Source organism: Leucopleurus acutus (genome assembly GCF_964270905.1).
Source record: "Leucopleurus acutus genome assembly, chromosome: 11".
Taxonomy (NCBI): domain Eukaryota; kingdom Metazoa; phylum Chordata; class Mammalia; order Artiodactyla; family Delphinidae; genus Leucopleurus; species Leucopleurus acutus.
In genome coordinates this window covers 78,920,098-78,941,110 of record NC_139152.1, presented here as the reverse complement: position 1 = coordinate 78,941,110, position 21,013 = coordinate 78,920,098, and the positions used below count along the sequence as shown (strand labels likewise).

The window sequence follows — 21,013 nt, the reverse complement described above, 5'->3', positions numbered from 1 at the left end:
ATTGTTTTGAATATTTACTGTTAATGTTAGGTTTGGGGGCTTTTCTGGAGGTGAGAAAAACGAAGTATGCAGTCTCATAATATGGTAGGGGGTCTTTGTAAATGGGGGTTGAGAGTTGGGAGAAAATCTATTTTAAATAAGAAAACATACCTTTTCCAAGAAATAGACTTGGGCTTCCCTGGTGGTCCAGTGGTTAAGACTCCATGCTTCCACTGCAGGGGGCGCGGGTTCCATCCCTGGTCAGGGAAGTTCAGCAGCTGCGAAAAGAAATAGACTATGACTCATTTTCGTGGCTCTAAGGAAGAAGGTCACAGCCAAAATGATACAGTATTAGAGCTATTAGCTCTGCCTTTTACACTCAGTTCTACCTTTTACACTCATCTCATTTCAGATGTAGAAATACAGAAACTTTCTAAAGTGGAGCCTTGACTGTTCAGCCCATGAAACTCTTACGTCCAGAATTGAGAAGCTCATAGAATTAAGCAAGTTTGCCTGTTGTTGAAAAAATCATAACCTGTTTTAATGTTCTTTGAAGTCAACCTGTTAAAATAGTACAAGCTATTCATTATTGCTCTATGAATGAGGGCAATCTGGTCATCAAAATGTCATGGGCGTTTCTTACTCATCAGATCAAGAAGTGTCTATAAATGAGATTGATAGCAGTTTGAAGCTAATGAGGTTAAAGTGGTTAATGGTACGATGATGGAGTCATAAAATCTTCCCCCAAATGTGTCTTGTCCAAATTTTTAAATTGAAAATTAAAAGGAAGGAAGGATGAACACACATGGAGTGCCCAGCATTTGCTGTGGTAACTAAAAAAAAAAAATTTCTTTGGCTCCCAAAATCCATGTACTTTCCCAAATTGTGGAAAACAAAAAAATCTTCAGAGAACAAGAAAATCACTTAGGAAAGGACTTTGAATTCAATAATTAATGTAGAAGAAGGAAGCCATGTTAACTTATTTAGAAGCTCTTGGAGGTGCATATTCTGCACTGTAATTGTATGAAAAATAGGCAAATGCTGGGCAACACGGTGATACCAGGGACTATACCTTTCTGCCACTTGTTAGCTGTGCAGTCTTGGGCGAGCATCTTGACATCTCTGAGCTTCAGGACCTCACATACAGAATGGGGATAGTAATAAGAACCTTACTGGGGTTATTAATAGAATTAAATTATATATTTTAAAAGTCTAGTGAAGTTCCTGGAATATGGGCATAAAATAAATGGTAGCTAATATTATTAAAGTAATTTTTCAGTGGTTACGAAAAGGTTTATCTGAAGGTATTTTTTTTAAGTCAGATACATACTGTATGCAATAATTTAATTACATACCTTTTATTTTATACATCTTTGAGGGATAATGAATCAAACCTAAGTCTATTTCAATTTTCTTTAAAGGTGCAGACACAAAAAGGACTGTCCATGAATTTATTAAAGACCACAGAGACAGATTTATGCTCGAGGTAGTTAAAATAATTTCTTTCTCCCATTAGCCAAATAGAAGACTTCCTGCATATACCTGCCAAATTTTCACCTGGACATTTTATTTTTCCATTTCATGCCCCAGATACATTGCCTTTCCTACCTTGAAGATCTAGCCTCTTCTAAACCCACTTCATTCGGGGCTTTTGTTCTCATCATTCCACCAACACCACTTCCATTGCCAAATTCAAATGGTCATTTCACAGTCTTCCCTCTACTCACTTCCAGCAGGTATTGGCCCAGGTGATCACCCTCCCTTGAAACACTTTCTTCAGCTGGTTTCTGGGCCTCTCTATGTCTTGGTTCTTCCATGGCACTGGCAGCTCACTCCTTCATAATTTTCTTGTTCCTCTTCACCCTTATCTCCAAATGCTGGAATGACCAGGGCTCACACCTCACCCCACACTCTATCTACCCTTCTCCAGGCTGGAGGCTTTAAATTCTACTGCCCTGTTAACAGCTTCCAAGTTTACTTCTCTAGCCTGATCTTCTTTCCTGAACTCCAGACTCACAAACGCAACTCCAGACTCAACAACTGTAATCGTAGTTCTTAACATCTCTACTTAGATGCTCCATAGGCATCTCAAACTTTGCATTGCCAGAGCTGCCCCTGCTATACACTTCCTGCCCCTGCAGATTGGAATCTCAGGCAGTGCTCCCTATCTCTGTAAACAGCAATTCCATTTTTCCAGTTGTTTATGCCCAAAATATTGGAGTTATCCTCAACTCCTCCTTCTTACAGCCCACACCCAAATATCCTTTGGAATATATTTTTTTCCAACTATATCTGTAATCACACTATTTTTCATGACCTCCTCTGCTGCCACTGTGGTCCGTGTTGCCAGTAGCTCTCGCATGAATTACGTTAGACCTTCTGAACACAGGTCTCGCATGTTTGCTCTCTGAACTCAGCCTGTCCTCCACACCTGCCCCTCCTTTGCTGAAAACCTCTGGTGACTTTTCTGGTCCCCAGCTCACTCGCTCTCTGACCTCATTCCTACCACTCTCTACTCTGCCACTCTGCTCCAGCCACACTGGCCTCCTTGCTGTTCCTGGGACACACCAATCATGCTCTTGCCTCAGGACTTTTGCACAGGATGCTTTTCCTTCTGGGAGGAACACTTCTCCCTCAGATATCTGCATGCTTTGCGTCCTACTTCCTTCCAGTCTCTGTTTAACGTTCACCATATCAGTGAGGCTTTCCTGGGCTAAACCCCTGCCCTTGCCCACTGGACCACTTGTTCTCCTTTAATTGACACCCTTGCTCTACTAGAATGAATACTTCGTAAAAGCATTGCTGTTTATTTTGGTCACTGCTCTATCAGTACCACTTAAAACAGACCTAGGGGGCTTCCCTGGTGGCGCAGTGGTTGAGAGTCCACCTGCCAATGCAGGGCACACGGGTTCGTGCCCTGGTCCGGGAAGATCCCACATGCCGTGGAGCGGCTGCGCCCATGAGCCATGGCTGCTGAGCCTGTGCTCCAGAACGGGAGAGGCCACAACAGTGAGAGGCCTGCGTACTGCAAAAAAAAAAAAAAAAAAAAAAAAAAAACAGACCTGGCACACACCAGGCACTCAGTAACTACTTGGCAAACAAAGTAATAAATGAAATATCTTGGGGTTTTAAACTTGGAGTATCTAACTTTTGGTTGTTGTTTCTTTAAAGTTATCTCATTTCCATATTCTAATCCATTTATATTATAATATATGTGGCTTTGTTTATACTTTATTTTTCATGCATGGCATTAAAAACCCAAGTGGATTCTTATGTACTAAAAAAAAAAAAGCAGCTAGCTATCAAGGTTGTATTTGGGGATCTAAACAGGATGCTCTGAGGCTGGTTAAACACCCCCCCACCCTCCTACCCCCTTGGAGGAATCACTGGAACCTGACTCTCCCATGGTACTTCCTACAGGAAAGCTTTTGTGGCTACAGACAGCCCAATTTCCCAAGGCCCAGAAAGTATTGGAGGGACACTGAATAATACTAAGTAGACTTGCTCTTTGGAGCGATATGGACCACCACCCCCTTTTTTTAGGATAGAGCCTGAGGGGATACGTAGCTATTTTGATCTGCAGAACCATTTTGGAACAACATTGAACCTCTTTATAAAAGTGAAAGAAAGGCATGAGTCCCCGTTCTAACTATCCTGAAAATAAAATCCCTACATGCAATGAAGGCTGTAGCCCCAAGATTGGGCATACTGTTATTTCTAATACAAGTGATCACAGACCAGGCCAGTTATTTTTCCCTTTGTTGTGAGACCATGGAAATGTGCTAGAAATGTGGAATCATGTTCTTGATGCACTTCTGTTTTCAATATTCCTAGTATGCTCTGTCAACCAAAAGAAACACAATTCAGAAGTTTGAAAAACACACAATAATGAAGGAAAGACAATTCATGAAAGCAGAAAAAAAGCTCGAAGAAGACGCAATGGCCTTTGAAGAGTTCCTTCGAGAAAACGACCAGAGATCTGTAGATGCTCTTAAAATGTTCGTTTTTTCACTCTGGCCAGATCGCCTTTTTCCCTCCTTCTTTCTTCTTTTTAGTTTCTCAGAACACAGCCCAGTACAAAGCAAACTAACAAATCTGTTTCTTTTCAGGGCAGCACAAGAAACTATAAACAAACTCCAAATGACAGCAGAGCTGAAGAAGGCGAGTATGGAGGTACAGTTGATGAAAAGGTGAGGCCGGGCACCGTCTTCTCCTCATCAAGTGTCCTTGCCCCACTGAAACCTACTTGTGCCTGGCAAGACCTCAGTGGGACTAATCCTTATCAGTTGATGATTTCATAAGTATTATCACATTTTAAAAATAAGTAATCTGTCGATCAAGGATTATCTCTACCTGGGTGCCAGGACACAGTGACCTCTGGCTGAAACATTTCTCTAACTTGTCATTACAGAAACCAAGAAATTAGTTGAAAAGAAGTAAAGCAATGTTAGGGGTAAACAATAAATTATTTTCTAAGTGTCCTTTTATCTTCATTCTAAGGCACTGTTCTTCCCCCATTTTACCATCTCTGAAATTGGGGTGCTTTTATATTTTTACAGTCATCTTACAATTATAATTGGGAGTATTTTTTATATTTATACTTACACTTGGTTGAAACTAACTTGGTTGATATTAAAAACTGGATTTATGTACCAATTTTTCTTAAGTCAATCTCCCAAGGCAGTAGAAATAAAAGCAAAAAATAAACAAATTGGACATAGGCAAACTTACAAGCTTTTGTAAAGCCAAAGGAAACAATAGACAAGATGAAAAGACAGCCTACAGACTGGGAGAAAATATTTGCAAATGATGCAACGGACAAGGGCTAAATTTCCAAAAAATACAAACAGCTCAAATAAGACAATAACCAAAATACAACCCAATCGAAAAACGGGCAGAAGATCTAAAGAGACATTTCTCCAAAGAAGACATACAGATGGGGACTTCCCTGGCGGTCCAGTGGTTAAGACTCTGCGTTCCCAATGCAGGGGGCATGGGTTCGATCCCTGGTTGGGGAGCTAAGATCCCACATGCTGCCCGGTGCAGCCTAAAAACAAAACAAAACAAAAAAACCCACAGATGGCCAACAGGCATATGAAAAGATGCTCAACATCTCTAATTCTTAGAGAAATGCAGATCAAAACTACAGTGAGGTACCATCTCACAATGGTCATAATGGCCATCATTAAAAAGTCTACAAGTAGGGCTTCCCTGGTGGCGCAGTGGTTGAGAGTCCGCCTGCCGATGCAGGGGACACGAGTTCGTGCTCCGGTCCGGGAAGATCCCACATGCCGCGGAGCGGCTGGGCCTGTGAGCCATGGCCGCTAAGCCTGCGCGTCTGCGTGCTCCGCAACGGGAGAGGCCACAACAGTGAGAGGCCCGCGTACTGCAAAAAAAAAAAAAAAAAAAAAAAGCCTACAAGTAACAAATGCTGACGAGGATGAGGAGAAAAAGGAACCCTCCAACACAGTTGATAGAAAGGTAAATTGGTGTAGCCACAATGGAAAACAGTACGGAGGTTCCTCAAAAAACTAAAAATAGAGTTACCATATGATACAGTAATCCTACTCCTGGGCATAAATCCAGAGAAAACCATAATTCGAAAAGATACACACACCCGATGTTCATTGCAGCACTATTGACAGTAGCCAAGACATGGCAACAACCTAAATGTCCATTGACAGATGACTGGATAAAGAAGCTGTGGTACATATACACAATGGAATACCATTCAGCCATAAAAAGGAATGAAATAATGCCATTTGCAGCAGCATGGATGGACCTAGAGATTATCATACTAAGTGGAGTAAGTCAGAAAGAGAAAGACAAATACCATATGTCACTTATATGTGGAATCTAAAATATGACGTGAATGAACTTATCTACAAAACAGAAACAGACTAACAGACATAGAGAACAGGTTTGTGGTTGCCAAGGTGGGGGGAGGGGGGAGGAGGAGGGAAGGATTGGAAGTTTGGGATTAGCAGATGCAAACTATTCTGTATAGAATGGATAAACAACAAGGTCCTACTGTATAGCACAGGGAACTATATTCAATATCCTGTGATAAAACATAATGGAAAAGAATATGAAAAATAATGTATCTGTATATATATAATCGAATCACTTTGCTGTACAGTAGAAATTAACAAATTGTAAACTATACTTCAATAAAATAAAATTTTTCAAAAAAGAGTAAAAAACTGGGATTTATAATGACAAAAATTACAGGAGCAGGAGTTGGGATAAAATTATTCTAATACCAGCTACTCTTTTTAAACCTTGGATATTTTCTTCTATGGTCAAGTGGATGTCAACTTGATCTAATTTTAAATATCTCAAGAAGCTTCCTTCTGTCACATCCTTAAACAGAAATTTCACGATCCAGGAGACACTTGGTCTTGGTATCGAGTCATGCTAAAACTTGTTTTTTCTTTTTGAGGACTCAGTGTTTCTCTCTTTTCTAAAACTAAGTCCTAGACTTACATCCCAGACTTTTTTGGGAGGAAGACAATAGCTTGTCTGAAACACAGCAAATGAACTGGATGACAGTTTCTTGGAAACTATTGCTACTAACAAAATGTGTGTTTCAAACGCATTCTGGCTTCAGCAGCCTCTTTCGTCAGGAGCCTAAGGTTGAAAGTGCTCCAAGTTGAAGAATCCTGTCCTACCTTCCTTCCCTCCATGATGTAGTTAGAAGATTCTCTTCATAGAACTAGAGTACCAGCCTCTATGTTTGCATAAAGTACAGTAACTATACACAATTGCCACCCCGTTAAACCTTCCAAACAGCCTGGCCATAGAGAACTTGCTTGTCGTTTATGTGTCTTGTCACACTAAAAAGGTGCAAAAGGTCATGAAAAACAGGCTGCTAACAGAGCAAAGAGATGCAAGCATCTGCTATATATTTCCTCTTCTCTTTTTGGGCTCAGGATGACCCACAGAGGCCCTCTGCTGAAGGGAGGGCTGGACATCTGTTTACACAGAGAAAGGGAGCTTATTCTGAAGCTTTTGCTTGGAAGCTGTGCAGTTGTAGCCATTTTAATCCTGTTCCTTGTAGAACATCAGAGAGGCTTTCAGTCTAAAAATACTGTGGTGGTAGAATGAGGGGTTCCCAACATCTTTTGACGGCTGATACATGAGCCCGCCATTTATTGACTCTTGAATATCACTCCCAGCAGGACTTAAGGGAGGTTCTGAGCAAAAGAAGTACTGAGGCTGAAGATAGAGGAGTAATATTGATAAGGGTATTGACAAGGGTATGGATAAGGCAGGCTCTGAAGGATAAGAGTGGAGCTCCCTTTCACAAGGACCTTCATTGTTATTTTCAACATTCCTTCTGGGTCCATTTTGTAACATGATTTTATGGGAAAGCAATGCGAGGCTGGGGGAAGGCTTTCTGTCCAAGTCACCGGGTATTGTTGAGAGTGTGAGCATCTGAGTCAGACAGACCCAGGTTTGTGTGCTGACTTTGCTCATTTACCACACAGATGACTTCGCAAGTCATTTATTTCTTTTTCCAAAAGATAGGAATAACAATATGTATTATTATTATTATCATCAGTATTATCCTGTACTGAGGATGAAATCATACATGCAATGTGCCCTGCATATTACCCGGTCCATAGATGCTCGCTGAGTGTTAGTTTCCCTTCTTCTTCTTACATAAGTGCCATCTTTTGCTGTCTTCTAATTTCTCCCTATGTCTGAAATTTAACACAATATTTCCCTCAGAAATAAGGAGAGTAAATCTATTGTTACCAAGCAAGGGCTCACTGCCTGATGCACATAGCACCCAATACTATGGCACGGGCTTTTGAGAAATGAAAGAGCTTTACTGCGAGGTTGACTGACAAGGAGGCAGGAGGCAGGGCTAAAATCTGTCTCCCTGATCCAGGGTTTGGGGCGAAATGTGAGGGGTTGGGGGAATAAGCTGATTGGCTAGTCTTAAGTCAGTCCACATAAGCTACTTGAGCTGCTAGAAGCCAGATTTTCCTCATTTAAGGACTCTTCTCTTTGTAAAGGGCTCTGGTGGCAACATTTCTATTCTTTAAGTTCGTAGACTGAAGATTCTTTGTTCTGGGGTCATCCTGGAGACATGGGTTCCTGTCTAGCACATGCACGGTGCCGTCTTTAAAATAACTCAAAGTTTGATGAATCAACAACCTATTTGAGGCAAACCAGTTTAAGTTGGTCAATGTTGTTGTTGTTGTTGTTTTTAATATTTATTTATTTATTTTTGGCTGCGTTGGGTCTTTGCTGCTGTGCGCGTGGCTTTCTCTAGTTGGGTTGAGCGGGGGCTACTCTTCGTTGCGCTGCGCGGGCTTCTCATTGCGGTGGCTTCTCTTGTGGCGGAGCATGGGCTCTAGGTGGGTGGGCTTCAGCAGTTGTGGCACGCGGGCTCAGTAGTTGTGGCTCACGGGCTCTAGAGCGCAGGCTCAGTAGTTGTGGTGCACGGTCTTAGTTGCTCCGCGGCATGTGGGATCTTCCCGGACCAGGGCTCGAACCCATGTCCCCTGCATTGGCAGGCGGGTTCTTAACCACTGCGTCACCAGGGAAGCCCCTGGTCAATGTTTTACATGCTGTTTCAGTTTCCTTTTTCTTTGTACACCTCCTCAGTCTTGAGGGAAAGAGGGCAAGACCGCCCTACCTGCTCCCTGCTGATTAAAGGGCTTAGATTTTTATAAGAGGAATGAAATTGTTTTGCACTTAAATGTAACTACTTATGAGTCCCACCTTGAACTCTTACGTCTTGGCAATCATCATGCGAGCTGGGGAGGCCTTTTTAAAATAAAATGCAGACAATAAGTACAAAATTTGATGAGTAAAAGGATTAACTCTAAGATACACAGAACTATAACTCCTAATTTTAACAGTCCTTCAAAAATGGACCTTATTTCTTTGGGAATGCAAGAAAATATGTTATTTTGAGTGATTGAATTTGGATTTATATAGGCCTGATCTGGACTCAGGTTGAAGCTGTCTGCATTTCTCTTCCTGGCCAGGTGGAGCCTTAGCTCTCCTGTTTCTTTTGGAGAAGTAATTTAAGGTCAGTTAAGGGTTCACAAGTGTAATGAGCGCCGGGAAATCAGTAGTGGGTTTCCCTCCCGTGTTAGGACGGTTGGGTCCTCCTGTTTCCTCCAGTCCATGGAGAGTGTGCCCTGTTTGGGAATTGTCCATTCCACTCAGGTTGCAGCTGATTCTCAGGGTGTTGATTTTTCCAAGTTTTAAGGAGGACCCAATCCCCTGAGATTATGCAGTGCAGGGGAATGTCTGTGGGAAACATTTATGGACTAGAAACATATTTAGATATAGCAGATAAAGTAACACCTAGAGACTGTACACATTCTATAGTATCTAATTCTTTTATAGTATGATCATTTTCAAGACTACAATAATACTTAGTCTTCAGGAAGTGTCTCCCATATAACATTTCATAAGGGCTCAACTGGAACTTACTTCTAGGGGCTACCCTTACCCTAAGCAGGGAAACTGGTATAAGACCTTATCCCAAGTTAAGTGGATTTCCTTACATATTAATGCAATTGTCTTTAAAGGTACGATTCATCTTTTCAGTCTTTCCCATAGACTGAGGTCTCCATGAAGCATGTAACTTCCATGGTATTCTGAGGGTTGCAGACACCCCTTGAGTTACCTCTGTTGTCATTTAATTGAATGAAGCAACCCCAAACGAGGGATAATTTCTTTCAGTAAGGCCTCTGTTACCTTGGAAGCTTTGTCTGTCCAACGTGGAAAAGCTTCGACCCATCCTGTGAAGGTGTCCACAAATACCAGCATATATTAAAGTCTATTTGCCAGTCATTTCCTGGTTCTGTCTGTCGGGTTTGCACCCCTTTTATTACTGTGGGTGGCCCGGTTTTAGTATTTTTCTGTTGCAGATCCTGCAATTCTGTATTACCTTTTAAATGGTCCTTTGCATCTGTGGACCAACAATAAACTGTCGTAGACAATGATAGGTTGCCTCCCTCCCGTGATGCATTCCTTGATGTAGATGAGTAGTAATTCTTTCCATTAAATGAGCACTAGTCCCTATTCAGTATAAATCCAGCCTTGTTTGGTTGTTTGGTACTGATCACCCTCTAAGTCTTGAGAATCAGCATGAAATCCCCCTTACTCTGTTCTCTCTGAATCCATTTCTAAATACTGAGCTTGAACAGGAGTAAGTGGAATGAGTGCTAGGGCCTTAGGATCTGGGTTTGGGGTTCTGGCTGCCCATTTTGTAGCCTGATCAGCCAGAATATTTCCTTTAGCTCTATTAATATCAGTCTTTAGGTGGCCCGGGCAATGTACTATGGCTACTTCTTCCAGCATTATAATAGAGTCTAATAAGGCCAGTATCTCCTCTTAATTTCTTCCCTTCCTGATGTTAGTAGATGTCTCTCTTTCCACATGGCCCCATGGGCATGCATGACAGAGAAGGCATACTCAGTATAAATGGTTACCTTTTTCTTAGCTCTGAGGCACAGGGCTCTTACGAGGGCTGTGAGCTCTGCCTTCTGGGCAGACGTACCTGGAGGGAGGGCTTCTGCTTCTAAGGTTCCTGAGGAGTTACTCCTGTGTACCCCGCCTTCTGGAGTCCCCAGTCCACGAAGCTGCTCCCGATCATAAACATATCCATATCTGCATTTTCTAAAGGCTGATGAGTTAGGTTAGGACAGCTAGAACAGACTTCTTCAGTCATTTGTATGGTATGAGATGTCTTACGGCATTCCACAGTGCACTTAATGGCTCATTGTCATTTCCTTCAAGAGCCTCGTATAGGGGTTTGGCCATGAGTCCAAAGTTAGGAATCCAAATATTACAAAACCCAGCCGTTCCTAAGAATCCTAGCAGTCGCCTGCTGGTCGTGGGTACAGCTACCCTAGCTAACGCTTCCCTTCGATCCAGCAATAAGGGATCTTTTCCTTTTGATAACTCAAATCCTAGGTATTTTACAGTCGGTTGAGAAATTTGCACTTTTCCCCTGGAGACTTTGTCCCCAGTCTGCCAGAAAGTTTAAAGTGAGGGTTGCATTTTGGTCTGAAGTTTCCTTAGTTTTACTAGAAGCAAAGTATAAGGATTTGGCATCACAGGATGTATATCCCCTACAGTTTGGTTAATGGCTTTCAAATTCTGTACAAAACAATAATCTCTGGCCCCGGGTTTTTGTACCAGCAGGATTGGAGAGTTATATGGGGATTGACGAGGTCCGATTAATTGGCATTTAAGAAAGGTGGTTATCAGAGGGTTTACACCTTTCTTTGAATGCCTGTTTAAAGTGTATTGCTTTAAATTGGGAGCCTTGGTGCCTGGATGGAGTTTTACTACTATTGAGTCAGGCATCTTGACTCTCCCTGGCCTTCCTGCAGCCCAAACATCCGCTCTTACCTTTTGTGGAATTTCCTCAAGGACGGGTCTCCCAGTTGTAATAGTGCAGCTCAGAGGGCGCAGGTTTGATCTGGGAGTACTTTAATGTCTGGTGAGAAAATCATTTAATTTTGTTAGTAGATCTTGCCCCAACAAGGGAATGGGGGCATCAGGCATGTACAGAAAGCTGGGCTTTAAATATGGTTTTTTTCCAGTTACATAGATCAGAGGTAGAAAAGGGGGGAGTGCACAGATACCAACCCCCTGGGTTGACCTTGGTCATCTAGATCGGCAGGAACTTGTCTTAAGGGATATTGCCCTGCCTGAGGCAGAGGACCACGTGGACTCAACTGAATACGCTGGCATGTACGGGGAGGGGAGTCGATCCCTTCTGACTCTCTGGTAAGGAGGGTATGAGGGTAGGGCTGGTTGTGGCTGTAGGAGGATTGCTGGTGGAAGTCTTGGCACGCCACGCAGGACTTCCCCCTTCGTATGGCGGGAGGGCCACAGGGCGCCCAAGGCGAAGCCAAATGGAGTAAGTCGAGATCATCATTAGGCTCTGACTGCAGGCAAGACAGGCTTTTCCTGAGGGTCTTGCCTCTGAACCATGATTTTACATCTATTCTGCAAATTCTTATTGTGATATAAAGACCTAATTTGGTTACATTGCTGAAAAAATTGCAAAATAAGTTAGAAAAAACAGTCAAGTGACTTGTACCTGCTACCTCTTGATCTGAGGAAAGTTGATATTCACAGTGCAAGGCAGAGCTGATGGTAGGACAGCCAAGATTTCTCCATGTGGAAGTCCATCCTCTGGAGGAAAAAAAAGCCCCTTCGTGAAGCAGGAGCTCTGTTGTTGGCTGACCGGGCTGCCTCCATCGTTGTGCTCCAAGCACTTTACTTCTTGGCCAGCAAAAACACGGAAGAGCCTGGAACAACTGCCGTTAGCAAATGCCTGCTGCCTCTTCCCAGCCTCCATGGATTGGGCCCGACGTCAGTCTTATCAGAGACTCGACGTCCGTGGGATGCAATGCTGGATGCACCTGGAAAACCCTTGAGTTCATGGGAGATGAAGGAAAGCACCAGGGTTTGCCAATCTGGGGCTCAGGGCATACTTTGTTCCTTTGTAGGAAGCACCTGGGCACACTCAGGGCTTGCCCACTCAATGATTCCACCTTAGTGCTGATTCTGAGGGGTTAGCTGGCCCCCCTGAGAATGGACGTTTGGAGAGAGTGTGCAAACAAGCAACTCATAAGTCAACAGCCAGTACCCCAGGTTTCAAACCCAAGAGCTGAGAACAGTCTACGGATTGCAAACCTCTAGAAAATGGCCTTCCCTCACTCCCGCCGACCCCACCCCACCCAGAACAGCAGACAGCCTCAAGAGGTGTGAGGGAGAAAGCAAGAACCGTACAATTTGGGAACCAATTTCTTCTCCTAGTTGGTTTCTGGAAAGAAGCAAGCAAATGAAGTAGTGACTATTCACAACTTGGCTGTATGAATTCCCCCGAGAATCCAATGAGGAGTCAAAGATGGCCAGCATGGATGTGAGGGTTCACTTAGGGAACACTGGAAACTTTCCATTAGAGGTGATTGCCAAGAACTGTGGCTTGAAAGTCACGCATGCTACCAGCTGCTGAGGAAGCTGCCCGGCAGCTCCAAGACTGTAGTCAATTTGGCCAGAGGCTCCTAATAATTCTCCCCTGTGTGCTAAGGGCAGGCTTGCCTACTGCAGAGGGGCCTGTGAAAGTCCAGACTGTCTCCCTCGCCAGTTCAGAAAACTTACCCGATGAGGAGGAGGGTGAGAGAGGTGACTGGACCACCTTGAAGAAAGTGAAGTGAGGAGGCTGTCTTAGACTCAGTTGGAGCTGAATTTGAGAGAGGAATTCAGGAAGATACAGGCTGAAATACCCAAGCCCTCACTTCCTTTCTGAGCATGTTGGTGTTTAATCTTCCTGGTAGACGACCAAAACATTTTACCTCCCCAGCAGAGATCACAGACGAGCTAATCCAGACGTCTGGGCTATTTCTAGGTGGAATGCATTCAGCCCAAGGCCTCCAGGTATGTAGTCCATGGCCTTAAGCACCACCACCAATGTTTGTTCCTCCAAGCAAACTTTCCTTTTACATAGAGAGAGACTTAAAAGCAGTTCAATGCTAACTCCCTGTTAGTTTGGCTCATGCAAAATAGGGTTAAAATTCTCAGTAAGGGAAAACCAAAATGTGTCTAATTATATAGAATTCCTTTAACCCAAGAACAGGGTATGTTCCTCTGGGATGGAGGATTTTCCTGCTTTACACGCCCTCATTTCTCCTTTACCCTCTCACCCCAACAAGGTAATCAGGGCTGGTTCCATTAAGAATACACCCCTGTATCAATACCTTCGGGCAATCATATTAGGGACAAGTGAGAAAAAAAAACCCACACCTCCATAAGGCAAGGTTTCTAGTCAGGGAGCAATGTCTTTGGTCTCCTGAGTCAGAGGGCCCTCATTCATATCTGGTTTAATAAAGTTCTGGTACAGTCATACAAAAGCCAACCGCTATCAGCCAATCCTAACAAATAAAACAGTCAGACACAGACAAACATAGATAAACAATGAAACCAAAGGCCTGGGACTCTAACCCCATCCTTTGAGTACCTCAGTGGCTAGAACCTTTTATATTGTCTCCCTTAATATGGGACTCTAACCCATGATCTTGGCCTTGGGACTCTAACCCAAGGTTTGGGAATCTAACCCAACAAAAATCTCCCCAGGTTGGAGCTCTAAATTATAATCCCAACAAGGTTACTAGACAGGCACAGGTGCATTTTAATGAGCTTACTCGCCCAAAAGACCTCTGATCCAGGAGTTGCTTCTTTTCTCAAAAGTGAAAGTAGCACCAAGGAAGCTGGAGTGCCAGGCTGGGGAAGCAGGAACCTGACAGGTGACCCTCTAGACAGATTCGGTCTAGGTAGCCACTCTGGATTGGTGGCAAGGCACACACTCCACTAAGGGCCACAGTGCCTCTGGCAGGCACTCAGAAGACCTATGTCCCTTTGTGGTCGCCAAAATTGTTCCAGGCAAGGGCTCGCTGCCCGATGCGCATAGAAGCCAATACTACGGCACCGGCTTTTGAGAAAAGAAAGAGCTTTATTGAGAGGTTGACAGGCAAGGAGACAGATTTGAGAGGCTTGCCTCCTGTCGTCTTGCCGCTCAACCTCTCAGTAAAGCTCTTTCTTTTCTCAAAAGCCGGTGCCATAGTACTGGCATCTATGCGCACTGGGCAGTGAGGCCTTGCCCAGTAACACGATCATCAGTCTATTCTATGTGTGCATATCCTCGGGCATGTTTTATTCAAATAACATTCCTACAGGTTTCTTTTTATAAATTTATTTATTTATGGCTGCATTGGTTGCTTCTTAGGGGCTTTCTCTAGTTGTGGTGAGCGGGGGCTACTCTTCGTTGCAATATGCAGCCTTCTCATTGCAGTGGCTTCTCTTGTTGCGGAGCATGGGCTCTAGGCACGCGGGCTTCAGTGGTCGTGGCACATGGGCTCAGTAGTTGTGGCTCGCAGGCTCTAGAGTGTGGGCTCAGTAGTTGTGGCGCACGGGCTTAGTTGCTCCGCAGCATGTGGGATCTGCCCGGACCAGGGCTTGAACCCATGTCCCCTGCATTGGCAGGCGGATTCTTAACCACTGTGTAACGAGGGAAGCCGTCCTACAGGTTTCTTGCCTCTTGTCTCATATCTTATTGAAGCCCATTTTTTTTTTTTTTTTTTGCGGTACGCGGGCCTCTCACTGTTGTGGCCTCTCCCATTGTGGAGCACAGGCTCCGGACGCGCAGGCTCAGCGGCCATGGCTCACGGGCCCAGCCGCTCCGCGGCATGTGGGATCTTCCCAGACCGGGGCACGAACCCGTGTCCCCTGCATCGGCAGGCAGACGCTCAACCACTGCGCCACCAGGGAAGCCCGAAGCCCATATTTTTATGGCCATATTTACAATATTTGTTAAACAAATTATTATTCAAATACATGACCAAGAAAATGACTTTTGTAAAATGTTTTTTAAAAAATGAACATGATTTCACACAGGTATATCTAATCATATCTTTATTTCTTTTGAGTAGTGAAATAGCAAAAACAGAATTCCTCCTTAAAGAGTACATGCACTATGGATTTTTTCTGCTGAAACTGTCTCCAAAACAATGGCAAATCCAGCAAGCAACGAAAAGGGTGTCAAAGAATAAAGAAAATGTGAATGTCAAGCTTCCAAGTATAATGACAAGTAAGTCCCATATTCTTAAATTCAATTAAGTAAATATCCCTAATTCTAAAATATTCTGCCTCAATGTTTGTTTTTTATTAAATAGTCAGAATTTTTATTTTAAGCAGAACCTGAACAAACCCACTATCCCACTATCTCTGATATTATAAATTATTAATTTGGAAATTCAGGTTAATTTCAGATATGAAGTAATAAAAATATATACATGGAGGGCTTCCCTGGTGGCGTAGTGGTTGAGAGTCCACCTGCTGATGCAGGGGACATGGGTTCGTGCCCAGGTCCGGGAAGATCCCACATGCCGTGGAGCGGCTGGGCCCGTGAGCCATGGCCGCTGAACCTGCGCGTCCAGAGCCTGTGCTCCGCAACGGGAGAGGCCACAACAGTGAGAGGCCCGTGTACCGCAAAAAAAAAAAAAAAAAAAAAAAGTATTTGTTTATCTTTCTAGATGAACCTCAGAATCATTATGCAAAGTTCTACCTAACCCAACACCCAACTCCCTGACCAATTTTTTGTAACATTTTTATTATAATTCCATAAAACATAATTAATTTCAGAAAAATTGGCAGCTTTACAAAATCAACCTTCCTATCTAAAAACATGACACATTTCTCATTTGTCAAATCTCCTGGTCACACAATTAAGGTTAGAGGATCTGGAGTAGAGTGTAGGGGAGGGGGGTGGAGGAAGTAGGTAGTGGGGTCAATGTCTTCTTCTCTTTAAAATCTTGAATATAGAAGTCACTCAGTTTAAATAACATCCCTTAACAAGACGTTTTAGTAATATGTGTTCCAGTATCAGTTTAAAAGCTTAAGATGGTAATTTATGGCGGTGGTAGAATCCACTGGTTCTTCATCCATTTTCTTTCCTTCCCCCACTCACCATGTATATATTGGAGGCATACAACGTATCGGGTTCTTTTTAAGACTCTGAGTACACAAAGACCAATAGGACATAGTTCTGCACCCTGGACCTATACTATACAATACAATACAATAGGGCAAACGATACAGCAGTGATAGTGAGGGGTCTGGGAGCAAAAGCAAAAAATGTGATCTATGCCTGAGGCATTTAGAACAGTCTTTTTATATATATATATAAATTTATTTATTTATTTTTGGCTGTGTTGGGTCTTCATTGCTGCATGCGGGCTTTCTCTAGTTGCAGTGAGCGGGGGCTTCTCTTGTTGTGGAGCTCGGGCTCTAGGCATGCGGCCTTCAGTAGTTGTGGCGTGCGGGCTCAGTAGTTGTGGTGCATGGGCTCAGTAGTTGTGGCGCATGGGCTTAGTTGCTCCATGGCGTGTGGCATCTTCCCAGACCAGGGATCGAAACTTTGTCCCCTGCATTGGCAGGCGGATTCTTAACCACTGTGCCACCAGGGAAGTCCCAGAAGAGTCTTTAAGAGGAGGTGATGTTTGAGCTGGATTTTGAAGAATAAGTAGGAACTTCCCAGGTAGAGGGTGGGAGAGTGGGACCTGCTGTGGTTTCAAGACAGAATAGCAGAAAGGGTGACTGGAAGTCACAAGAGCACAGGCATGAGGAAGTGTGGCCTGGCTGTGGGGGGGACCTGGGGGTCAGTGGATGGAGAGACCCAAGACCAGTTTTGCCCACTTCTCAGTTTCAGACCAGGGTCAGGCCCAGACACTGGTGTCAGGGGAATGAGTGCATGGGCGACTTGTATGGGCCTATGGTAGGTCTCTCCACAAGATGTAATAATTGAAGTCCATCATTTTTATTTTATATATTGATCTTTTAAAATCTCTGATTAGAAATATGTATGATTAGGTAAAAATAGAACCATGGTTTATATTTCACCATCTATGTCCCTGATTTGTGACCTTTAATAGTTGTGCCACGTTTTTGACAAAATGCACCCCCCCACCCCAAACAGTGCCTTTGATTTTATGCTTGGAACCAAAAGTAGTAGAATAAAAGAGCTCTATTTCCTATACGATTATTATTCTAATAATAATTTTTAAAAAGTAATGGGCATATCGGTGCAGAAAAAATGAATATCTTGTACCAAATAACAAGGACTCACTTCTAATTACGTTATTTTTTTCACTTCCACCATCACCAATGACATGGACTTCGCCTGGACATTTTGAACAGCAAAACCGCGCAAGACGACCACTCCCACCCAGGAGCAAAAGAAATCATCCTTATCAAAGTACAGTACATATTGATTAACTCTCTTGAAAACTGTGAATTTTTTTTTTAAGCAAATATTTCTTTTAGCCTTTCTTTAACATACGTACCATGTATCCACACCCACCGTTAACAGATGCCGGAGGTAGTGGTTCTATGTGCTCCTGAGGTGACCAAGCTCTCATAGGCCTCCCTGCATCCTTTGATGAGGGCCTACAACTGCTATCTGCAGAAACTGCCTGCGCCCTGCATCTTGGGTCTTTGCCTCTCAGAATTCACTGCCCAGTTGTTTGAATCCACTGCTGACTTGTGTGTTTGCAATTTTACCATGTCATTCAAAATTGCTGCAATGAGACTATAAAGCATTTTTTGTTTCTTCCCTTATTTGATTATTGACTCATTTAATCTCATTATTTCATAAATTGGTAGTTCTCAACCCTAGCTACCCCAGGGGAGCTTTTAAGAAAATATATTGATGTTTAGGATGGGTACACCAGCCCCAAAGGAAGGATCTGGGCCAGCACTGTATTATCCATGACAAAAGCCAACACAGATACTGTGCTCTGAATTCCAGGGGCCCTGGGGTGACTGCACTTCTGTGGCATTTAGGAGTCACTGTTTTGTTGTGTTTTTAATTAAATTTTCATTTTGAGATAATTGTAGATTCACACGCAGTTGTAAGAAAAAAATACAGAGAGGCCCCACTACAGTTCACCCAGTTTCCCCCAATAGTAACATCTTACAAAATTGTAATATGATATCACAACCAGGATATTGACATCAACAGAGTCAAGACACAATCAAATACAGAATATCATAAGGATTCTTCATGTTGATGCACACAGTAATACTCAAACGTCACATTCATTCTCTCAGAAAGCTCACCACTCTCCTAGTTTCTTTCATTTACTCAGCACATATTTATTGAGTGCCCTGCAGGGCCAGCAATAAATAAAAGACAGTCTCTGCCCTCCAGGGGCTTACCATCTAGTGAGGGAGACAGAGGAGGAATTTGTCAGTTACACTATAATGTGATAAGGCCATTGGAAGGATAAGCTCAGGATGCCACAGGCATGCAAAGGAAGGACTCTCAGCCCAGATGAGAGGTGAGAGACTCAGAAAGCAAGGGCAGGATCAGTGAACACCCTCCAGATCAGGTGGCATCTAAGCTGCTCCTGGTGAGGAGGAGGGGTCAGTGAGGACACTCTGGAAGAGGGAGGGGCCTTCTGGGACAGGGGTGACGGCGTTTGGCTCTGTTCAGAATGGCTGGGCCGCAGGGTGCAAGTGGGCGAGGCTCGAGGGGTAAATAGGTATTGCATCATGAACAGGGAAGCAGTGGTGCCATCCAAAGGAGTTTATGTTTTGTTCCAAGTGCCCTGGGGAGCCACTGAGGGTTTTAGCAAGTGTGTGACAGAGACCCAATCAGATCTGCATTTTAGAAAATTGGATATGGTGGTATTTTAAAGAATAAAATGGACAGGGATGAAACTAGAAATAAAATGGACAGGGATGAAACTCCTAAATGGACAGGCCAGTTAGGAGCCTGTTGTCACAGTTCATCAGGTGAGAGATAATGGACTGCCTCAACCAGACAGTGGCAGCGGGAACGAAGAAGGAAAGGCTGTGGGACACATCAGGGAAGTGGTATTGACAGGCGTCCCCTACACTTTGGGGGAAGTGTGAGGAAAAGAGAGTGGCCACAGACAACTCCCAAATTTCTAGTGTGGCAACCGGGTGTATGATGTTGTCATTCAATGATATTGGGAACACAGTAAGGGGAGCAAGCCTGGCAGGAGGATAAAGAGTGTGATTTTGGATGTGTCTGTTTGAGCTCCCCAGGGGACCTCCAAGTGGATACTGGTGTCCAGTTAGAGGCTGGCCATTGAAGTCCAGAGCTCAAGAGAAAGAGAGAGAGATGTGAGAGTTAGTATATTAGCAGTGGTTGAATCTGTGAGAGAGGATGAGATCAGCCCAAAAGAATGGTTAGAATGAGAGGCAAGAAGGCTGAGGAACCAGAGACCCAAAGAAAAGGAACCCCAAAAGGTAAAAGTATCAGAGAGGTGGGAGATTGATTAGAAAATGCTATCACTGAGTCCAAGAAGAGTGGCATGGACAGCAGTACCAAATGCTTTCTCAGGGGATGTTTCCCAAATATTCATTTACTTCTATGGCCCTTTCTCAGTTTTCCTACAACTTATTTCCAATTCCCTAACGGGCAGCTCCAGGTAGGTTATTTTGTCCCCTCAAACTCAACATGAACAAAGCAGATCTTAATCTTGTTCTTTTCCCATCCTTTAACCATTTTCCTCCCTGTTAGTGCAACCTCCATTATTCCAGGCTCACAAACTACAAGCATTGGAGTCATCTTTGTCTCTTCTGTTTTGGCCCCAGTAGCTCTATTCTTGGTTACCATGAATTCTTTCTTTCATGCATCTCTAGATTCTCCTCCCAAGCCCCACCCATTTACTCACTTTTCCCATCATCACTACCCTCTACTTGAAAGTGTTACTTACCTAGATCACACCAACAGCCGCCTTACTCTCTCCTTAGTCCCTGCCCCTTTTAATATTCCAATCATTTTCAATTTATCCTTCTTAAAGGATTTTTCCAGAGCCACCTTGCAAGCCATATAATTATTCTTTAAGGATGTACCTCATCACCCACCCACCCCCAACTAACATTTCCTCAGCCTGATCAGAAGATATTTTAAAAGGTAAAATCTACTCTTAAAAAGACAAATATTGTGTTACTTGGAACACACGTTTTGTTTTGAGCACTAGAGCACATGTTTAGTTTCTCAAGAATACTGCCTTAAAAAGGACAAAGCAGATGTAGCAATGTAGATTGTCATGTGTTTGTTTTTTCTAAATTTTTTTAAAATTTGAAATTTTATAGATGCACCTCAAATAATGGGTATCATGTGGCATGGCCCTTCCTTGTGGTCTGTTTGCATATGTCACCCTTGTCTGGGACTGAATCTGATTTTCTTTTGCATACTCATGGAATCCATGGATTCCTGCAATCAGCAATTCCCTAAAAGGCTAAACAGGCTATTGAAAAGAACTATGTTACCGTTAGGTTCCAAAGACAATTTAGAAATGAAAGCAAATCTGTTGACAGAAAGTGGCTCAGATATCAGGCATTTTCTTTTTCTTTTACAGCCGAGCTGAAAGTATCAGTTCAGAAGACAGTTCGGAATTCTTTTTAGATGATGATATGGACTATGATCTGGTAACCAGATTATCTTTCTTGATTT

At 43.3% G+C, this 21,013-nt stretch overlaps 1 protein-coding gene across 1 annotated transcript in view; it reads left to right on the top strand.

Annotated features, from left to right (window-relative positions):
* CCDC38 (coiled-coil domain containing 38) overlaps positions 1-21,013 on the top strand; it is a 41,202-nt gene that overhangs the window by 6,824 nt on the left and 13,365 nt on the right. Inside the window, 6 exon segments of the mRNA XM_082850191.1 lie at positions 1,401-1,465; positions 3,814-3,977; positions 4,089-4,169; positions 15,456-15,613; positions 17,722-17,779; positions 20,919-20,988. Of these exon segments, the coding sequence (XP_082706317.1) occupies positions 1,401-1,465; positions 3,814-3,977; positions 4,089-4,169; positions 15,456-15,613; positions 17,722-17,779; positions 20,919-20,988 (596 nt within the window).